The sequence below is a fragment of the Phalaenopsis equestris genome, unplaced genomic scaffold (genome assembly GCF_001263595.1).
Source record: "Phalaenopsis equestris unplaced genomic scaffold, ASM126359v1 Scaffold000479, whole genome shotgun sequence".
In the NCBI taxonomy this organism is placed as follows: Eukaryota; Viridiplantae; Streptophyta; class Magnoliopsida; order Asparagales; family Orchidaceae; genus Phalaenopsis; species Phalaenopsis equestris.
The window spans coordinates 410,154-428,193 of NW_018164920.1; the positions used below are offsets into that span (position 1 = coordinate 410,154).

Consider the following 18,040-nt stretch of genomic DNA (forward strand, 5'->3'; position numbering starts at 1 on the left):
GTAAAAATAGCAATCAAAGAAAAAGATAAAATAATCAATCAGCACTCATCATAAAATACCTATCTCAATTTGAAAATTATAAGTTTCTTACGTAACAAGTGAGTAATTATTAGTGACTAGCCTGCTTAAGAGTCTGTTTTATGCTAAATTTTCTGTGAATATAGTGAAATCATTGTTATAATTTTAATTCTCTCCATTTTGGTGAATTAAAATCTAAACACGGAATCATTAAATTCATAAAAAAATTATAAAAAACCAACTTAGATAATAATTTTGACATGAAATTTCCGATATTTGTACTTACAACTTAAATCTGATAAATTAGAAGAATTCTATTACAAATTCATGATAGATGCATGCAAAAAATCAAACAAACTTTCGAATTCAAGCTCTCCTTAAGAAGAAAAATATGATTTTGTTTACCTGAATAAAGGGTAAGAAGATAATGGTTATCCTACAAAGATAATTTCACAACTATCATTAATTAAACAAATAAATACCTAAGAACAATATTTTGAAAACATACGAAGTAAGGATTTTTTTCTCTCACTGACTTTAAATCTTGCAAAAAAATTGCCAAGTAGTTTATCTGGATTTACAAAGATTTACTATTTCTCATGTCAATTTTTTCATGTTTTAATTTTCTTTATTTAACTTTTGTTTTACATTATTTACTAAATCCCAGATGTAGCAAAACAGCTTAGTGCTAGTAATTATTATGTGTAATCAATTTGAAATTACATTTCACTGATAAAATTGTTCTTTTGGAAGAAAATATTAGTGCTCCTCTTTACTTTTCTATTTAATAAGAAATTGTTAGGTGCAGATAGCAACTTTCAGATAGATGCAAATTCTCCTGCGTGGTTGTCCTTATTTGTGATAGGGTTGGTGTAGCTCATGTGACGGATAAAATTAGGGAAAGTCGTCCTAGATGGTTTAGTCACATTAAACTTCGACCATCTGATGATCCGATTAGGAGAGTAGATGTTTTAGACTCGACTTATGTTAAGAAAGGCAGAGGTAGACCTAGGAAGATTTGGGCTTATTGTATAAAAAATGATCTTAATTTATCAGAACTAAATGAAAATATGACACTAAATAGGACAAAATGGAGAAAAAGGATTTATGTAGCCAACCCCACGTGGTGGGATTAAGGCTTTGTTGTTGTTGTTGGCTATCCTTATTTGTGGAGTTGCACCCAATAGTATCACCCATCAGAGGTTCTAAACTTTCTACGGTAGTTGGTCAATTAAAACAATATAATGATTTTATGCATATAAGCACAAAAGCATATTTGTAGGTGGGGCAATACCAGATAATCCAAATTTTTTGTTGGAATCCACCTTTTGAGTGAAGTGGTGGTAGTTACATTATTAATTAATGCTAAAAATATGATCATCAGCGAGATTAATTATCAATATATTCAAATAAAGTCTCTGGAAAAAAGTAAGATTTAGCATTGTTCATGCAAGAATTTCTGCAAAATATATTACATCTTCAGATTGAAAAAAAAGGAAGGATTGAAAGATAAGAACTATCACAGTGCCAGAAAGTATAGTACATGCTGTAAATTAGAAATTTTAGCTTGCAAGTAAAATTGCAATTATAGGATTCCTCTTTACTCACTCCATTAAATGTTAGAATACCTCTAATCTTAGATGATTAATTTCATTATTCTAACAATTGATTACAGAATCTCAATGATAATTCATTGAATCTATGGAAAAATATAGCATGAGAAGGAGAAATGGGGTCAATTTGCTGCATTGTTGATCGAGCTACAGTCAACGTGATTTATTCTCATTCTAGTTTGGAAGAATGGTTGTGATTTTAATTTAAATGAAAGACGAAGATTTTATTTTAGGCGAATCAACAGTTACTTTTTAATTGGTAGTAAAGATTATTCTTTTGACCGATGTGGAACTGCAATAATACAAAATTATCGAACTATGCTAGTATTGTAGCAAGTGTACCACTGTGATTCTGTGGAACAGTTCAGTCGATAGTAAAATTATTGGTACAGAGGGTGTGTCTGATACACTTATGTGGAAGAAACAAAAGCCATTATTATTTTATTTATCTCTATGCGACAATCTAGTTGTCCTCATGTGGCAAGAGTGGAGCATAAATAAACATTTAAAATAGTATAAACATGAAAATTGAATGGTCAGCCTACAGATGTGGGTGGTCATGAGGTTTATATGTTATAGTAGGTGAGTATATGATGGAAGATTTCAGTCCACATTCCTAAAGATCAGTGATCCATAAAATAAATTGCATGGGGAGATTCAATCATGATATAAAATGACTGTTAACACAATGTCCACGTAATAAATTGCAGTGGTTGGCTTCGATGCTTTACGCTTTGATGATTTTTATTTGATGCAGTATTTTATACATAGAACTATACAACACTCACATGAGGAGCAAAGGAAATGGGAAAGAAGTAAAATAAGATATTCAACTTAATTGAATAAAGGAGCATTTACATACATATCACACGATATTTATGTATCTTAAGCATTCATATTTACATGCTATCACTCAAATCTTTAACATCAATTAAAAATACCAGTAACACTAACTTTTTAAAAGTGAAATACACCTTTTCATGCGTAGGTTTATGACACCAAGGAGTTATAAGTGTAAAGATCAAAGTTTGTGTTAGATATGCAAATACATAAGAATTTTGTGGTATGCATTTAAATTTTCCTTGAATAGGACAGGTGCTTAGATGGCTTTCTTGGTTCTTTTAAATATCACATTTATGTAAGACGTTCTCATCCATCCATGACAAGAAGCGCTTTTATTCAATATGACTTGGTGGAAGACAAGGGTCCTTGAATACTGGGACACATAATAAAATGGCTAAAGATACCTGATAACGGAAGACAACAATTCAGAAGATTTGACTTTGTTACACTTTAGAATATTATAAAAAAAACTCATTTTAACATGTTTAAAATATTCATTTATTATTCAAACTCAAATACAAAGGATCTTAGGGCCAGACCATCATAAATTGCTAAAAAATTACACACAAAGTAACTTTGACTATAGACATCTTGCTCTTTTCTCTTCTGCTATGTTCTTGTAATTCTGCATCATAGATAATTCTTTTATGCATAGACGTTGCTTTCTTTCTTTCTCCTAGAATTCTACTGCTATGGAACTTTTTAATGCTTGGATTGCTGTTTTTTTTTTGTTGTAATGTTAAATGACGTAGACATTTCATTTTTAACTAGATCAATTTGGTCGAGACATTGAACGAAACGTGATTATTGTAGAAACAGTACCCAATGTGACTAAATTCATTGAACCTTGTTATCAACATTCTTTCATTCTGTTCATGGAAATTTTCTAGCCCAATTTGATTAGATTCATAGAAATTTTTTGTCAACAAGCCCTTACTCTATTGATTGGATTTTTTTATAAAATTTTTCTCAATCCTAACCTATCTAAGCTCATATTTTGTGGCCACATGCAGCCTGTTTTTTTTTTTGTTGACATGCTATTACTTCGTAGTTGCAAGTCCTTTGAATTCCTGAATACTACTTGTGAATAGCAAAGTAATTGTAGAAAATGTTGTTCCTATTTGTATATGGTATATATATATACGTGCACCGGGGCGGCAAGTTGTTTGGCAGCTCTGTCGTAAGTCCCCTCTGGGCCGGGTTTGATTCCCGTTGAGAACGAACGCGAGAAGAGAAAAGAGCAAGGGGTTGAACATTAATATCGATAGAAAGCGTGATATGTATTTTGAGGCTTTCATTCTATAGAAAATGTGACAAACAAGAAGTCACCTTTTGAACAAAGAGCAAGGGGTCGACATTAATATCGATAGAACGCTTTATTGTTGATCTTCAAGAGAAAGATATCTCTAGAAAATATTTGAGGTTTTTTGTACGTACAACTAAATTGATCTACCTTGATTGAAGTACTTGCTAATTGAAGTTGACTAAAGAAATATATGACTGGAGCTGAGTTCTCTCTCTCTCCCTCTTTATATTTTTCATTTTGATTTATGGTCAGGTTGAGTTATTTGTACTTTGGGTCGTGTTTTGCAAAGATACGGTTCAAAGTGTGTATCAGTTTGAATCGCAGGTTATGGGAACGAGTGAAGTTATTTATGAAAGCACTGAGGGTATTTATGGAGATGTTGATGTGAGTTGAGCCAAGTTGGCTTGAGATAGTAGATATCTTGGGATTAGTTACTTATAGGGGACTTGATGGTACTCAACTGTTTGGATCTGTGAGAGATGGAGATAGAGGATGTGGCAATTTGTGTAGTCACTTATAGGGGACTTGATGCTACTCAACTGTGAGAGATGGAGATAGAGGATGTGGCAATTTGTGTGGACTTCATGCGAAAGATGAATGAAGGCTTAGTTACATGAAGTCATAGAACAAACATGGGATTGAGTTTCAGCTTTGACACCCAAATTGATAGTCCAACAATTGAAATAGACAAATTTTGTTTAGGAGAACAAAGAGGTGGATGGATGAAGAGGATTGCGGAGATGGATTAATGAACATTGTAGAGGGAGGGAGACAAGGGTTTTAACTAAACAAGATGAAAACTCAGGAGACAAGGGTTTTGACTAAACAAGATGAAAACCTAGAACAAAGAGAATCTTTCCTAGAGTGAAGGGCACAAGAAATCTCGGATCTCGAATCATTATGTTATTTGATTTAATCAACCATTACATGACAAAATTAATTTATAGAAATAGTGTTATATATATGATCGACACAATATCTACCTTATAGTTATCCAAAATGATAATCAAACATAAAACAAAACAGCATTTAAAATTAATTAACCAAAATAAATCCTTTCTCACACCACATCAGTGTGCTCCAAGCTTTTCCATCATTTGTCATAAATAACATACTTAAATATATTTTTGATATTTCCATCTTCAGTTCTGCGGATTTTGAATATATTGATTTGGATGATACTATCAGCTAGTATTAATTATATAACATACAGTGTAGTATAAATTTTTTTCTGTAAAAGGTCAATACTCTGTTGTCTTTTATTTTTCTATGTTTTTTTATTTAAGTAATTTTGAAGTTAATTCAATTCACCGTGGGGATTGAAATTCTTTGTATTATGAATTGGTGATGTGTTGTAATTTTTGTTTATCTCTCTCTCTCTCTCTCTCTCTCTCTCTCTCCCCCCCCCCTCCCTTCTTTCTTTTTTTTTTTTTTTTTTTTTTATTATATTTAGATCTTATAAGGTGATTTTAATAGTCTTCAAACTCATGTAATTATCTCTTGAGATTTATTGCAGAGAACGAATTTGATTAGTATAATTTTCCTTGCTCCTTCCAAGGTTTACAGTGTAGTAAATAACAAAATTCTTTCCTTTTCTAATGTTATATTTTCTTTTTAATTCTTTCTGAGTATTATGCTTTTTTATTCATCTCATGTGTGTGTGTGTGTGTTTTTTTTTGGTGTTTTCCCCTTTTTTTTTTTTTTAATATTATAGCCGCTGGCAAGTGCATACGGCCTTGCAAAGCATAGAGATGGACGCTGGGAGTGGGCTATTGCTCCGGGTGTTTCTCCTTCTCCGAGATACCAACATGCAGCTGTGAGGGCCTTTCAATACTTTGTAACCTTTAATATCATGTAAAAATATGCATTAATATTCTTCATAACCATTCTTTTAGGTTTTTGTCAATGCAAGGCTTCATGTATCTGGAGGAGCTCTTGGTGGTGGTCGCATGGTGGAAGATTCATCAAGTGTTGCGGGTAATTTATTATGAGTATTTCTTGTACAGATTTTGTATATTTGATACTTGTTGAATTCCTTCCTCTTTTGTTGCCAGCTCATTTTTGGTATAACTGCTGCTCATTTTATAAATTTCCTTGCATGTTTTTTTTCCCTCCAAAAAACTTTTTGATTGTTCAAATTTTTATGAATTTCACCCTCTATATATCGGCATTTGACAGGAAAGAAAACAATCATTGTAAATAAATGCCTTTTTGTTCCGTGAGAAGCTATTTTTGAACGTAAATGGTTATGCGGTATCCAGTGCCAGAAGCTATTAGTAAATAATCATTTTTAAACATCATTATGAATTTTGACTCAGTCTTGGTTAGCTTCATATAATATCATTTTTAGATCTAATTTATTGTTGAATCCATATCTTTTTGCTTTCAAGTTGTGATTTAAGCTGATAAATTGTGTGGCACCTCATTTAAGAATTTATATATGCTGTCATTATCAATAATATATACCTGGTAAAGGACTGTTCGTTAACTTCAACTCATTAATGTCACAGGTTAAGCATTTTATATGTAAATCAAAATTTTTTTGAGCTATTTGGTGAAAAATTATGGAAGCGCCATGCAGGCCAAGAGTGGCTCCATTTCATTTGTTTCTATATATTTTCGTGCAATGTTAAATTATGTTCGTCAATAAGGCATCTTGATATCACATCTTTTTTATTATTTTTGCAAGTGTCAGAATAGTCCCTTGACTATTTCCATGGATTCATTTTAATTCCAGGCCTATAAAAGTGTCAAATTAGTCATCAGACTTTTAATATGGGTTAAAATGGTCCCCGGGATGGACTATTTTACCCCCATTAAAAAATTTTGGGGACTAATTTGACACTTTTATAAACTTACTGGACTATAATAAATCTCTAAAAAGGGTCCGGGGACCATTTTTACATCTTTCTCTATTTTTTGTTGTTGAACACCATTATATTTTTTATGCTTCCTTCCTAATGTTATGCTTAATACATGGTCCAGTTTTAGCTTTGTGCTAAGTCAACTGCAGTCTTGAGGGGTGAGGTATTAAGTTGCAACTTTTCAGCATCACGGTGTTATTTTTTGCAACCATTGCAAGCGCTTTAATTTATTCCATCTGTGTTTGTATATTATGGCTGTTTTATGTAGCATTTTTATAGATCTGCGGCTTTCTTTCACCATTGTTAGTTAGATTTTGACCAATCTGAGCCAAGCACCTTTCCACGTCATATTTTTTGACCTCTTTTTGTTTTATAACTATGCAAGTCTTGATAGTTCATATCTGAGAAGTGCTTCATATTCTTTCATGTTTCAGTTCTGGACACTGCTGCTGGAGTTTGGTGTGATATAAAATCAGTGGTGACAAGTCCTAGGACTGGCAGATACAGTGCTGATACAGCTGGGGGAGATGCTTCAGTTGAACTTACACGGAGGTGCAGGCATGCAGCTGCCGCAATCGGCGATATGATATTCATTTATGGAGGATTACGTGGAGGTAAGAGTAAAATCTATTTAGGAGAGTTTACATACATACCACCCAATTTCCATGTATTTACATTTGTAATAAGTTAAGCTTTACTTTTTACATTTATAACACCCAAATTTTTCATATCACTCAAAAATATTACTATTTTAACTTCTAAAAGTGAAATACACATTTTTATGCATAGAAGGTGGCATATATGTAAAAATTGAAGTTTAGATCTTCTATATGTAAATACATAGGAACTAAGTGGCATGCATGTCAATCTTCTATTTATTTATGGGCAGGTGAAAGTTGTCTTTTGATCAAATTCCAAGATTTTTATTATTTTTTAATTTCTTTGTCTTTATGATTATGTGACCTGTTCATTGTAATTATTATTGCTTCTATTATCTTTGCTCAAATAGGTGACTTTTGGTGGCTTCCTTAATCTCATGTTTCAACTTGCTCTTTCTTGTTTTTATTGCCATAAAGCATAGACGCTTCAAAATGCCTTTTGTGTTTGTGCCCACATGGACACATCACCGCCATGTATCCAACAATCTTAAAGCTTTGTTTTAGATATTTCAATCCCATGCGTGACATAGGGTTCATGCGATGCTTTTTAGGTTTGAAATTCCTGTTTGTGTTTGTCTTCAGTTTTCTAGACTTGTTAATTTATTGTATTTTTCTGCAATAGGCTTTTGCTTCTGAGTTTATCATATATTTCTGAGGCAACTACCACTAAACTTCGTAAATGTTTGTCTTGTTTTTCTTTTAATTTTTTTAATAATTGTACGGGTTCATTTTGTTTTTGTTATTTAGTAATCTTTCGGTTCTTACTTTAGCAGCCATTTAGATTATAATGACTACTTTATTTGCATTTTGGTTTTTACAGGTGTGCTGCTGGATGATCTACTAGCTGCTGAGGATCTCGCCGCTGCTGAGACAACATCTGCAGCTTCTCATGCTGCTGCAGTTGCCGCAGCTTCCAACATTCAACCAGGGAGATCACCTGGAGGATACACATACTCCGATGAAAGGGAAAGGCAAGTGATCACTGAATCAGTCCCTGATGGTTCAGTAGTCCTCGGTACTCCTGTCGCTCCTCCTGTCAATGGGGACATGTATACTGATATAAGCACTGAAAATGCCATGCTCCAAGGACAAAGGTACGCTAATGAGGAAGCTGTCAGTGGGTTTTATTACAACCTGATCATTTCTTCATCATAATCATCATCATTACTACAATTAGGCTATGCTAGTTATGTGCATTATTTGGTCAAAACTTAAAAATAGAGTCAAACCCGAACAATTTTACTTTTTTTGGTTTGTTTTCAAAAATGCATTTTGGTTTATTTTCACTTCTCATTTTTTAATTTAGTTTTAATTTTCATTTAACCGGGCAAAACCGTAAAACCAAAAATTGAAATTATATGAATTATTCTTGAAATTAAATCGATATTATACGCGTAAGACATGCAATTCTTCATGCTTGTTCATAACTAAACTCCAACAAAGGCCAAATTTTGGTTTGTTCTATGGCAAAGCCTAGGTGAGCAGTCAGTCAGCTTTGATGGATCCGTTTTCAAATTGGACAAGATTATTCTTAAGAAACTGAGGTTTATATGCTTGGTATTATCCAATATTGCCTTTCTTGATGAAAACCAAACTGGAAATTTGACGTGAGGTTATGTCCACCTGGATGGCATTAATAGAAAAAAGGCACTATATGCTATCTTTTTTTATGCCTTTACACAAATAATATGGATGTTTAGACATGTGACTAAGTATTGGTTTGGTGATTGCAGAAGATTGAGGAAAGGTGTAGAGTATTTGGTTGAAAACTCAGCGGCGGAAGCCGAGGCAATAAGTGCAGCGTTGGCTGCTGCCAAGGCTCGTCAAATAAATGGCGAAGCTGAGCAGTTGGCTGATCATGATGGTGGTCCTGAAGCTACTCCAAGTGGGAAGCAAATGCCAGACTTGATTAAAACAACGGATTCCTCTATACCAACAAACACCCCAGCACTTGGGGTTCGGCTACATCATCGAGCAGTTAGTATTTTTATTAGGAATATTTACATACATACCACTTTATTCCTATGTATTTATTTATCTAACAACTTATATTTACATACATACCACTTCAATTTTTACATATATGCCACCTTATCCATGCATAAAAAGGTGTATTTGAATTTTTTAAAATTTAACATAATGGTATTTTTGATGTGATATGAAAGGTCTGGCTGGTTTGAAAGTAAAAAAAGTAAAATTTAGGTGATATATATGAAAATAAATAAGAATTAGGTGGTTTGTATGTAAATTCACCTTTTTAGTAAGCCTAATAAAATGTGCTTATTTAATTATCTTATTTTGTGGAAGGTTGATTAATTTCTTATATTTTATGGAAACAAAAAATTAAGATTTCTTTCATTAACATGCACAGGTTGTTGTAGCTGCAGAAACAGGGGGTGCTTTGGGGGGGATGGTCAGACAACTTTCCATTGATCAATTCGAGAATGAGGGCAGAAGAGTGAGCTACGGAACTCCAGAGAATGCTACTGCAGCTAGAAAGTTACTGGATCGTCAAATGTCAATTAATAGTGTACCCAAAAAGGTTAACATATAGTCCCAATCAAGAAATTAGTATTTTGAGATTATACACATGCCGTGAATTTGTTTATTTTCAATGGAAAGATGCTTTGAGGTCAGGATATTACATAATTCAATGGAAAGATTGAATTATGGCTTCTTATAGTTGTTCCAGCCTTCTTCCATTTATTGTTTGGGGCATTTGCATTCATGTCATCAAATTTTTATGTATTTACATATCTAACACCTATATTTCACTATTTACATTTATAACACCCAAATCTTTCATTTGTCACTATTTACATTTATAACACCCAAATCTTTCATTTCACATAAAAAATACTATCATTTTGACTTTTAAAAAGTGATGCATCTTTTTATGCATAGGTAAGGTTGCTTGAATGTAAAAATTGAAGTTTAGGTGCTGATATGTAAATACATAGGAATTGATGGTATGCATGTAAATCTTCTTTATTGTTAATGTGTCCTCATGATTCTGGTTTAACTTGATGTAGGTCATTGCACATCTTCTGAAGCCCCGTGGTTGGAAGCCTCCTGTACGGAGGCAATTTTTCTTGGACTGCAATGAAATTGCGGATCTCTGTGACAATGCTGAACGAATATTTTCCAGCGAACCAAGCGTCCTGCAAATTAAGGCTCCTGTTAAGATCTTTGGTGATTTACATGGCCAGTTTGGTGATCTCATGCGCTTATTTGATGAGTATGGTGCTCCCTCAACAGCTGGAGATATAGCGTAAGATACTAACATTATATCATCTACATAGCATTTTAAATTGGCATTTATATTGTCTTTTTTTATCTATGGTATGATTCCACTATATCCCCTAAAATGCTTCTGATTTATGCTATAATCATAATTTTGTTGGCATTCAATCTCTGTAATGATTATGCTATTTACTCGGCTGTAATGATTTTAAGAAAGTCTTGGCATTCAATCTGTCTTTTTTTGTTTGTTAATCTTTATTGTTGGTATTTATGTTAGAGCATGATGTGCAGTTTGTGTTATAGTTGTTTTATGCTGGTATTGTCAATTAGTTGTAGCGACTCCGTGCTCTAGTGGTATATGTATAAACCATGAATACGGATGGATTCTCATTTAGTTCTGGTGTTTAGGTGTGGCAAAGATTTGGGGTGTGTGTGTGTGTAACACACAAATATATCCAATCAAATTTGAGAACTCTTGCATTTTCAAGGCCATTTCTACTACTCGCAAAGACGTGCATACCCAAAATGCATGTTATTTTGATTTTAAACTGAAATCTGGCCTAAGAAGGTGAAAAGAATATCAAATTCTTATAGTTCTAATTTTAGCAGATTGCCTTAGAAAATGATCAATGATCTTATTAGTTGATAATTTGGAATAAAATTGCCGTCTTCTTTTTTTTCTGCACATCGGAGGTCAAGAAGTTTAAGAAATAATTTTTAAAGATTAGATTAAATATATTTTCAAAAGTAATGTCAAAATAAACATATCAGAGTAATGGCCTTTCAAACTGGCAGAGCATACTCTGGTTCCATGGAAGTTATAGAATTCTGAGTTTAACAAGTGATTCATTCATAAACAACATTTGAAACTATCCCATAGCAAAAACCAGGATACATTAAACCAGTTTGTACTTTTTCAAAACTCACTGATGATAACTTTTGAAATTATTTTAATCATCAACATTCAATCCCCCTTTTCGTTGGATGCTGAGCAGAACTTCTCAAACCCTCTTCCAATGCAACCTTCATCTTTCTTTATGTCATGCTTTTGGCCATGCTCCTTTGGATGAATCTAATTTACAATATTACCACCTCCACTGATTGCATGAAGAATTACCTAACAAGTGTAAATAAAAGAAGAACCATTGAGAAATCATCTAAGTTGACTTTCTTTCGATTCTTCCATATTTTAGCTTCATAGGGAGATCAGCAATGGAGGTAGGAAAGCTGATGAGGAGAGAAGGATAAGTGAAGCGTTGCAATGCGGATTTGTCGCAGGCAAAAAAAGTGAGGTGATCAAGCAAGTTTCATAGCATAAGTGGCTATTTTCAGAAAAAAGAAGGAACAAAAAACATAATCAAACATGCCTTTTTTTCTGTGGATGCTTTTTGGGGAATCTCTTAGTTTTTCTACTTTGTGTTGGACTTGCATCTGTTTTTTCCCGTGATTCATAGTTTATTTATTTAAGGGAAAATTTCATAATTTTCTCATTGTCTTGTGATTCACAGTTACATTGATTATCTCTTCCTAGGAGATTATGTTGATCGAGGCCAGCATAGTTTGGAAACTATTACACTTCTTCTTGCATTAAAGGTATAGTTTATCTGAAGAACAATCTTTTTGCATCAGTCATAAGATTAAAATTTTGGGACATCTACTATGATAAGTTTTATAATGCAGGTTGAGCATCCTCATAATGTACACTTAATTCGAGGAAATCATGAGGCAGCTGATATTAATGCATTGTTTGGCTTTCGAATAGAATGCATTGAAAGAATGGTAATAATATTACCACTTTTACATTTCTCACTAATTTCCTTTTGGTTTTGTAATTTTCTTTCTCACCTTGTTAATGTGACTTGCTAGGGAGAACGAGATGGAATTTGGGCGTGGCATCGGATAAATAGATTATTTAATTGGCTTCCTTTGGCTGCATTAATTGAGAAAAAAATTATTTGCATGCACGGTGGGATTGGGAGGTCCATAAATCATATAGGACAGATTGAGAACTTACAACGTCCAATTACAATGGAAGCAGGATCTGTAGTTCTTATGGATCTTTTATGGTATGTCCTTTCTCTATGGTTGTATTTTGCTTTTTTTCAAGCACTACTTGTTATGTTTATTATTATCTTTTATGTCTATAGGTCTGATCCAACAGAGAATGATAGCGTTGAAGGGTTAAGACCAAATGCCAGAGGCCCTGGTCTTGTTACTTTTGGGGTTAGCCTTCTATCATTTCAATACATTTTTTTGTTGTTATATTTTTCTCGTGGGGTTTTAAAGTTTTTTTTTTTTTTTTGTGCTCTTAATAAACTATTATAGATTCCAAATTACTTGTTGAAAGGTTGTTTTGGAAGGGAAACACCAGAAGTTGGTTTTGGTTGGTGCTATATTTTAACTTATATTTGGGGATGGATAAAGATGCTAGATGGACATCGTCCATCCTTTTGACTAATATTTGAGGGATTTGGAAGAAAATACTGTGTAAATGATGGGGCATGAGAAACTAAAGGGTCTTTTTTTGTTTGTCTATTTTAGTCAATTTTATTATTTATGTTTCTAAATTAATCACCTTTCTTATTTACATGTACCACAATTTGTGGTATCAATGTGGACTTTGATTGTTGGAGATCACATCCCTTAATCAAAAGATAAGGATCTTCTTTAATAGAACTCATTTTGTAAGACACTTTTCAGATATAGGTAAGCTTGAGATTCTCAAAAACAGCGCACTCTCACACAGAGAGAGAGAGAGAGAGAGAGAGAGAGAGTCGCCTGTACACTACATGGGGTGATAATTACTTTTGGGAAGATTCTTTCTTAATAGAACATACAATGTTCAGTGTTTTGTCTTTGAAGAAAGTTGAATAAGGGAGAACATTTTTTTTTGTTATATGTCTAGAAATTCACAGTTGTTTCCTTACGAGTATCAATATACGGATGCTGGTTTCCAAACTTGGCATTGGGTCCTGATAAACAAAGGTTGTATGTGAGAACAGATTTAGTCGACATTCAATTGTCTCGATAGATATGTTTTAAACCCTTGAAGAGTTGTCAAATGTTTTGAGATCTGGTGTAAATTAATTCAAGTTCCATAGTTTTAATCTCTTATTTTTGTTGGATGGTAATTTTTTTTTTAAAAAGTAATTAAGTTGTCAAAGCAATTATAAACAGATTGAATAGGAAACCGTATGAGAGATGCGAAAAGGTTAGAAAAGAAAATTCAATGACTTGATGTTTCAAAATGGCTAATAAATGTTTAGGTAAACAATATAACGAATGAGAATTCAAAATGCTAACCACAACAAGGGATGAAGAGACCTAATGGCGGTTGCCAACTTGCAATCAACTAATCACTGTTGTTTCTAATAATGACTCCGAACTTTTGATTAACTGTAGTTTGATTGAAATTTTTTTTAGTAGTGTACTATGGAAACTTATTTGGATATGCGGAGCTTAAAAAATCTAGAGATTATATTGATGATAGTTTTTGTATAAATACTTGAAATGCCACATATTCCCCATCAGTGGGAAAGTGGCCATTGAAGAATGCATTCTATTAATCATTTTTTTTATTCTGCCAAGTCTTCCTGTTTGAGGCTATACAAAAGTCATGTGCGAAGCAGTTCTAGAGAGATAAATTCTTTATATTTATGTTTGAGTGAGAGTGACAACTCTTTTATTTGGGTGAGTGATTCCTCAAATATCTGTAGGAGAGTTCTCCAAATTTTGGTTGGGCTAATACTATCATTATCATATACTTACTATTAAAATTAGTTTTTTTGTGTTTCACTTGATTTGAAGTTTTCTCATTGAAATGATGAAAATTGACGTCAAAAGTTGGTTTCTCCATGCGTTGTGGTTGTAGGACTCGCCCGATGGCAACTCTTTTCATGAAGTTGTGAGGATATTTATTGAGTTCTCTAGAAAGAATAGTCTTATATTCCTAGGCATTCTTGACGTACCCATATTTATGTATTGATAACAAAGATTGTGTTATTAACTGGTGTTAAGTCACTAGTGTTGCTTGATCATGAGCATTAGCTATCCTCAATGGAAGAGATAGTTTGTTGAGTACCAAACTTAATAATTTTTTTAGTGGAAGCGAGAATGATTAAATATTCATTTTAAAAGCACTATTCAACACTTGACTAGTTATTGAAGTACTTAACCAACATCTACCGCCACCATATCGTGTAATTGACCAAAAAATACATGCTTGGGTTATAATGTCTTTGCTACATGCTTGGGCTATAAATGTTTTTTGGTTGGTGTGGTTTTTATCATAATCCTTGTTATTTCTAGCTTAGGGAAAGATTTGAAATTCCTATTCTTTGGGCAAATAATTTTCCACCATTATCATCTCTCTTAGTAATATCTTCTTTTGTTATCTGTATCTCTTCTCAATACTTGCAGGCTACCGTATTAGAAGACCATTTTATTCATAAAATGATTGCTAAGTACGTAAATATTTGCTTAAAAAGAGAAACAATGTTATATTTATGACAACAAAAAATTATGCTAATGATCATTAAAATGGTTAGTACTTGCTCAAGAAAGCCTCGTTATAACACAACTTAACACAGTTCAATTATTTTTTTTTTTGGGTATAATCAGATAAAGAAAAGACAGATAAAGAAAAGAACACTTTTTGTCATTATAACAGTATCTATCTTTGAAATATATGCTTGACAAGTTTAGAAAGGGTTAAAAATGGGAGGTTGATATCGATAAAGGATTGATTTGGGCCTACATGTGTCCAAAATATACTTATGCAACCAGAAATTCCCTTCATAATTTATCTATTTCTGTTATAACTAAGTTTGGGTTGAGTGAGAAAGGGCCCCTTTTGCTCAATGCATGACATGGCAAATGGAATCTTCATTTTTCTTTTCTCTTGTTTCTTTTTTCACTTCTTATTGGCATCTTAATGTCCATGTTCTTAGGGCTGATTGTGGTCATAATATTGTACTTAACTTTTCTCTATTTTATGTGGCTTGTATCCACTATGAATTGTATATTTCCTCTACCTTTTGATTATGAAAATACGAGCATTATTCCCTCATTTTTCTGCGAACATAGATTTAGGTGTCCATACGATATTTGCAAAATTTTTAAAATCGCTCTAAAATTAATGCAAGAATAGGCTAAGGCTATATGCCTCCAATGTCAAGTTTCTTTGTTGTATAATGTCATCATCACATGTTCTTCCAGTAAGCATTTGATTGTTAAAATGGAGGCCTAGCTTCAAATAAACTAAGGCTCATCCGGCATTTTTAAAATGGAAGTATAGCTTCAAATATGCTAAGATTTGTTCGTCGTTGACATTTGATTGCTTGTGGTATGTTGATTTTATTTAAGAGAAATTGACATATATATACCACACAATTCTTATGTATTTACATATCGGGCACCGAAAGTTTGATATTTGCATTTATAACAAATTAATGCTTAAATCTATGCATGAAAATATGTATTTCATTTTTTTTCCCGGGAAATTTGAGCCCAAACCGCAATATGCGCGATTCGAACCTGCGACCTCTCGGTGGGAAATTAAACCCTCGACTACTATGTTGCAATTAAGTGCGCGTATTTCAATTTTAAAATGGCAATGATGGCGGTATTTTTTGTGATGTTAAAGATTTAATTGTTATGCATGTAAATATGAATGTTCAGGTGTTAGATAGGTAAATACATAAGAGTTGTGTCATGTATCTAAATGCCCCTGAACCAAGGCAATTTATTTGCTATTCCATTCTATTTTTTTTTATTTCATCCACTCTTTATATTACGTTGGCTTGCCACTCTCTTTCTAATAAGTTTAGCCTTTTTACTGCAGCCTGACCGTGTTATGGAGTTCTGCAATAACAATGATTTGCAGCTTATAGTTCGTGCACATGAATGTGTAATGGATGGTTTTGAACGTTTCGCTCAAGGACATCTAATTACTCTTTTCTCGGCGACCAACTATTGTGGTTAGAACTTCGAATCTATTGCAATGCTCATAACTAATATTTATTTTATCAAAAAAAGTTGCGTCGGGATATTCTAACTGAAATTTTTAATGCAATGTTAATTGCTAATGTATTGCATTTATCTCAATAGATCCAAAGATCTTAAGACTCATTCTAATCGAAATTTTGATCAGGCTATCTTAACCCAATTTTTTTGCTATATTATTAGATCTCTTAGCTAATCTCTTGAATTTTTTACAAGTATAGGTACAGCAAACAATGCAGGAGCCATCTTAGTCTTAGGAAGAGATCTGGTGGTTGTTCCAAAACTCATTCATCCTCTGCCACCTGCAATTACTTCACCAGAAACGTCCCCAGAGCGCCATATTGAGGATACTTGGATGCAGGTTTCATTTATTGACATACCGCTCCATTCTTATGTATTGACATGTTGCATGAAAATTTGTATTTCTGTTTTGAGAAGTTGAAATAGAATGGTATTTTCATTGTGATAATGTGAAGATATATGTAAACACATAAGAATTGGGTGATATGTATGTAAATAGCCCCAGCCCCGACAGCAATGATTGAGGCTCTTGATCTTGCTACTTATGATATTCATTTTTTTTATGTCAGGAGCTTAATGCAAATCGACCGCCGACTCCAACCAGGGGTCGCCCGCAAGTCGCAAATGATCGGGGTTCTCTCGCATGGATATGATATAGCTCTTTGCCCTCTCTCTCTCTCTCTGTGTCTCTCATGTCTGTGTAGTTAATTTTTGTCGGATGATGATGGCTTGTGATTGCTTGGCTATCGTTGATTTTCTTGAAGCTTTGAGTGGATTATTCTCCTCCTATGAACCTGGAGCCTGACACAATCGAGATTATCGACGTCTAGAAAGATAGATGAGATTCTCTTGGAAACTGACCCACTAATGATATATCATCAAATGGTTGGCAGGCAAAATTCATTTGAGAGAGCTTTAGTTTGGAGGGGTAGAAGTTTCCTGGCATTGTCGTCCCTACTAAAAGTTTGCCTCTTGTATATTTTTGCCTGTTGGCACAGATTCATATATGTGTGTGTATGTGGTGGTACTGTTTAGAGGCCTATTTCAATTAGGGCATTCTTTTCTTTTCTTTTTCCCCCTCCTCTTTTTGTTTTCTGCTTTTTTTTTTTTTCTTTTTTTGGCCCATTTTCATGCTTACATGTTATAATTTACAGCTGGTGCTGTGGTCTTGTATCATATAAAATTGGTAATCTTGCAGAACATTTCATCTATATGTCTTTAGCTGTGCTTGGTATGTACATTATAGTATATTTAAATTTTTTATTTTTTATTTTTATTTTTTTGGTGAAACATTTTTATGAAGGGTTGAAGAAATTGTTTGCTGGTAGCCTTTTATTTCATTCCTGCATATGTTCATAACTGATTCAGGTCAGTGTATCATCATCAGCTTTTGATATGTAGTTCTATTTTATAAACCTTTTATTGCTTCAATCTTAGCCATCTAAACTAACACTTAGGGTCTGTTTGGGG

General features: G+C 33.3%; 1 protein-coding gene across 1 annotated transcript; it reads left to right on the top strand.

Moving 5' to 3' along the window:
* Positions 1–5,511: 5,511 nt before the first annotated feature.
* On the top strand, positions 5,512–17,781 carry LOC110028001 (serine/threonine-protein phosphatase BSL3). The gene is made up of 14 exons (XM_020729689.1): positions 5,512–5,596; positions 5,676–5,757; positions 7,079–7,258; positions 8,124–8,397; positions 9,040–9,280; positions 9,675–9,845; positions 10,336–10,574; positions 12,055–12,139; positions 12,227–12,325; positions 12,413–12,612; positions 12,694–12,769; positions 16,389–16,524; positions 16,771–16,910; positions 17,140–17,781. Exons 2-14 carry the CDS (start codon positions 5,730–5,732, stop codon positions 17,221–17,223), a joined length of 1,953 nt encoding a protein of 650 aa, XP_020585348.1. The 5' UTR covers positions 5,512–5,596; positions 5,676–5,729; the 3' UTR covers positions 17,224–17,781.
* Positions 17,782–18,040: the final 259 nt, after the last annotated feature.

Bases quoted from the DNA above. Each gene is read 5' to 3' on its own strand.
- LOC110028001 (XM_020729689.1), top strand. From the start codon at position 5,730: ATGGTGGAAGATTCATCAAGTGTTGCGG. The intron at 9,846-10,335 runs GTTAACATATAG...AACTTGATGTAG, and splicing joins TTAATAGTGTACCCAAAAAG to GTCATTGCACATCTTCTGAA. The intron at 12,140-12,226 runs GTATAGTTTATC...TTTATAATGCAG, and splicing joins CACTTCTTCTTGCATTAAAG to GTTGAGCATCCTCATAATGT.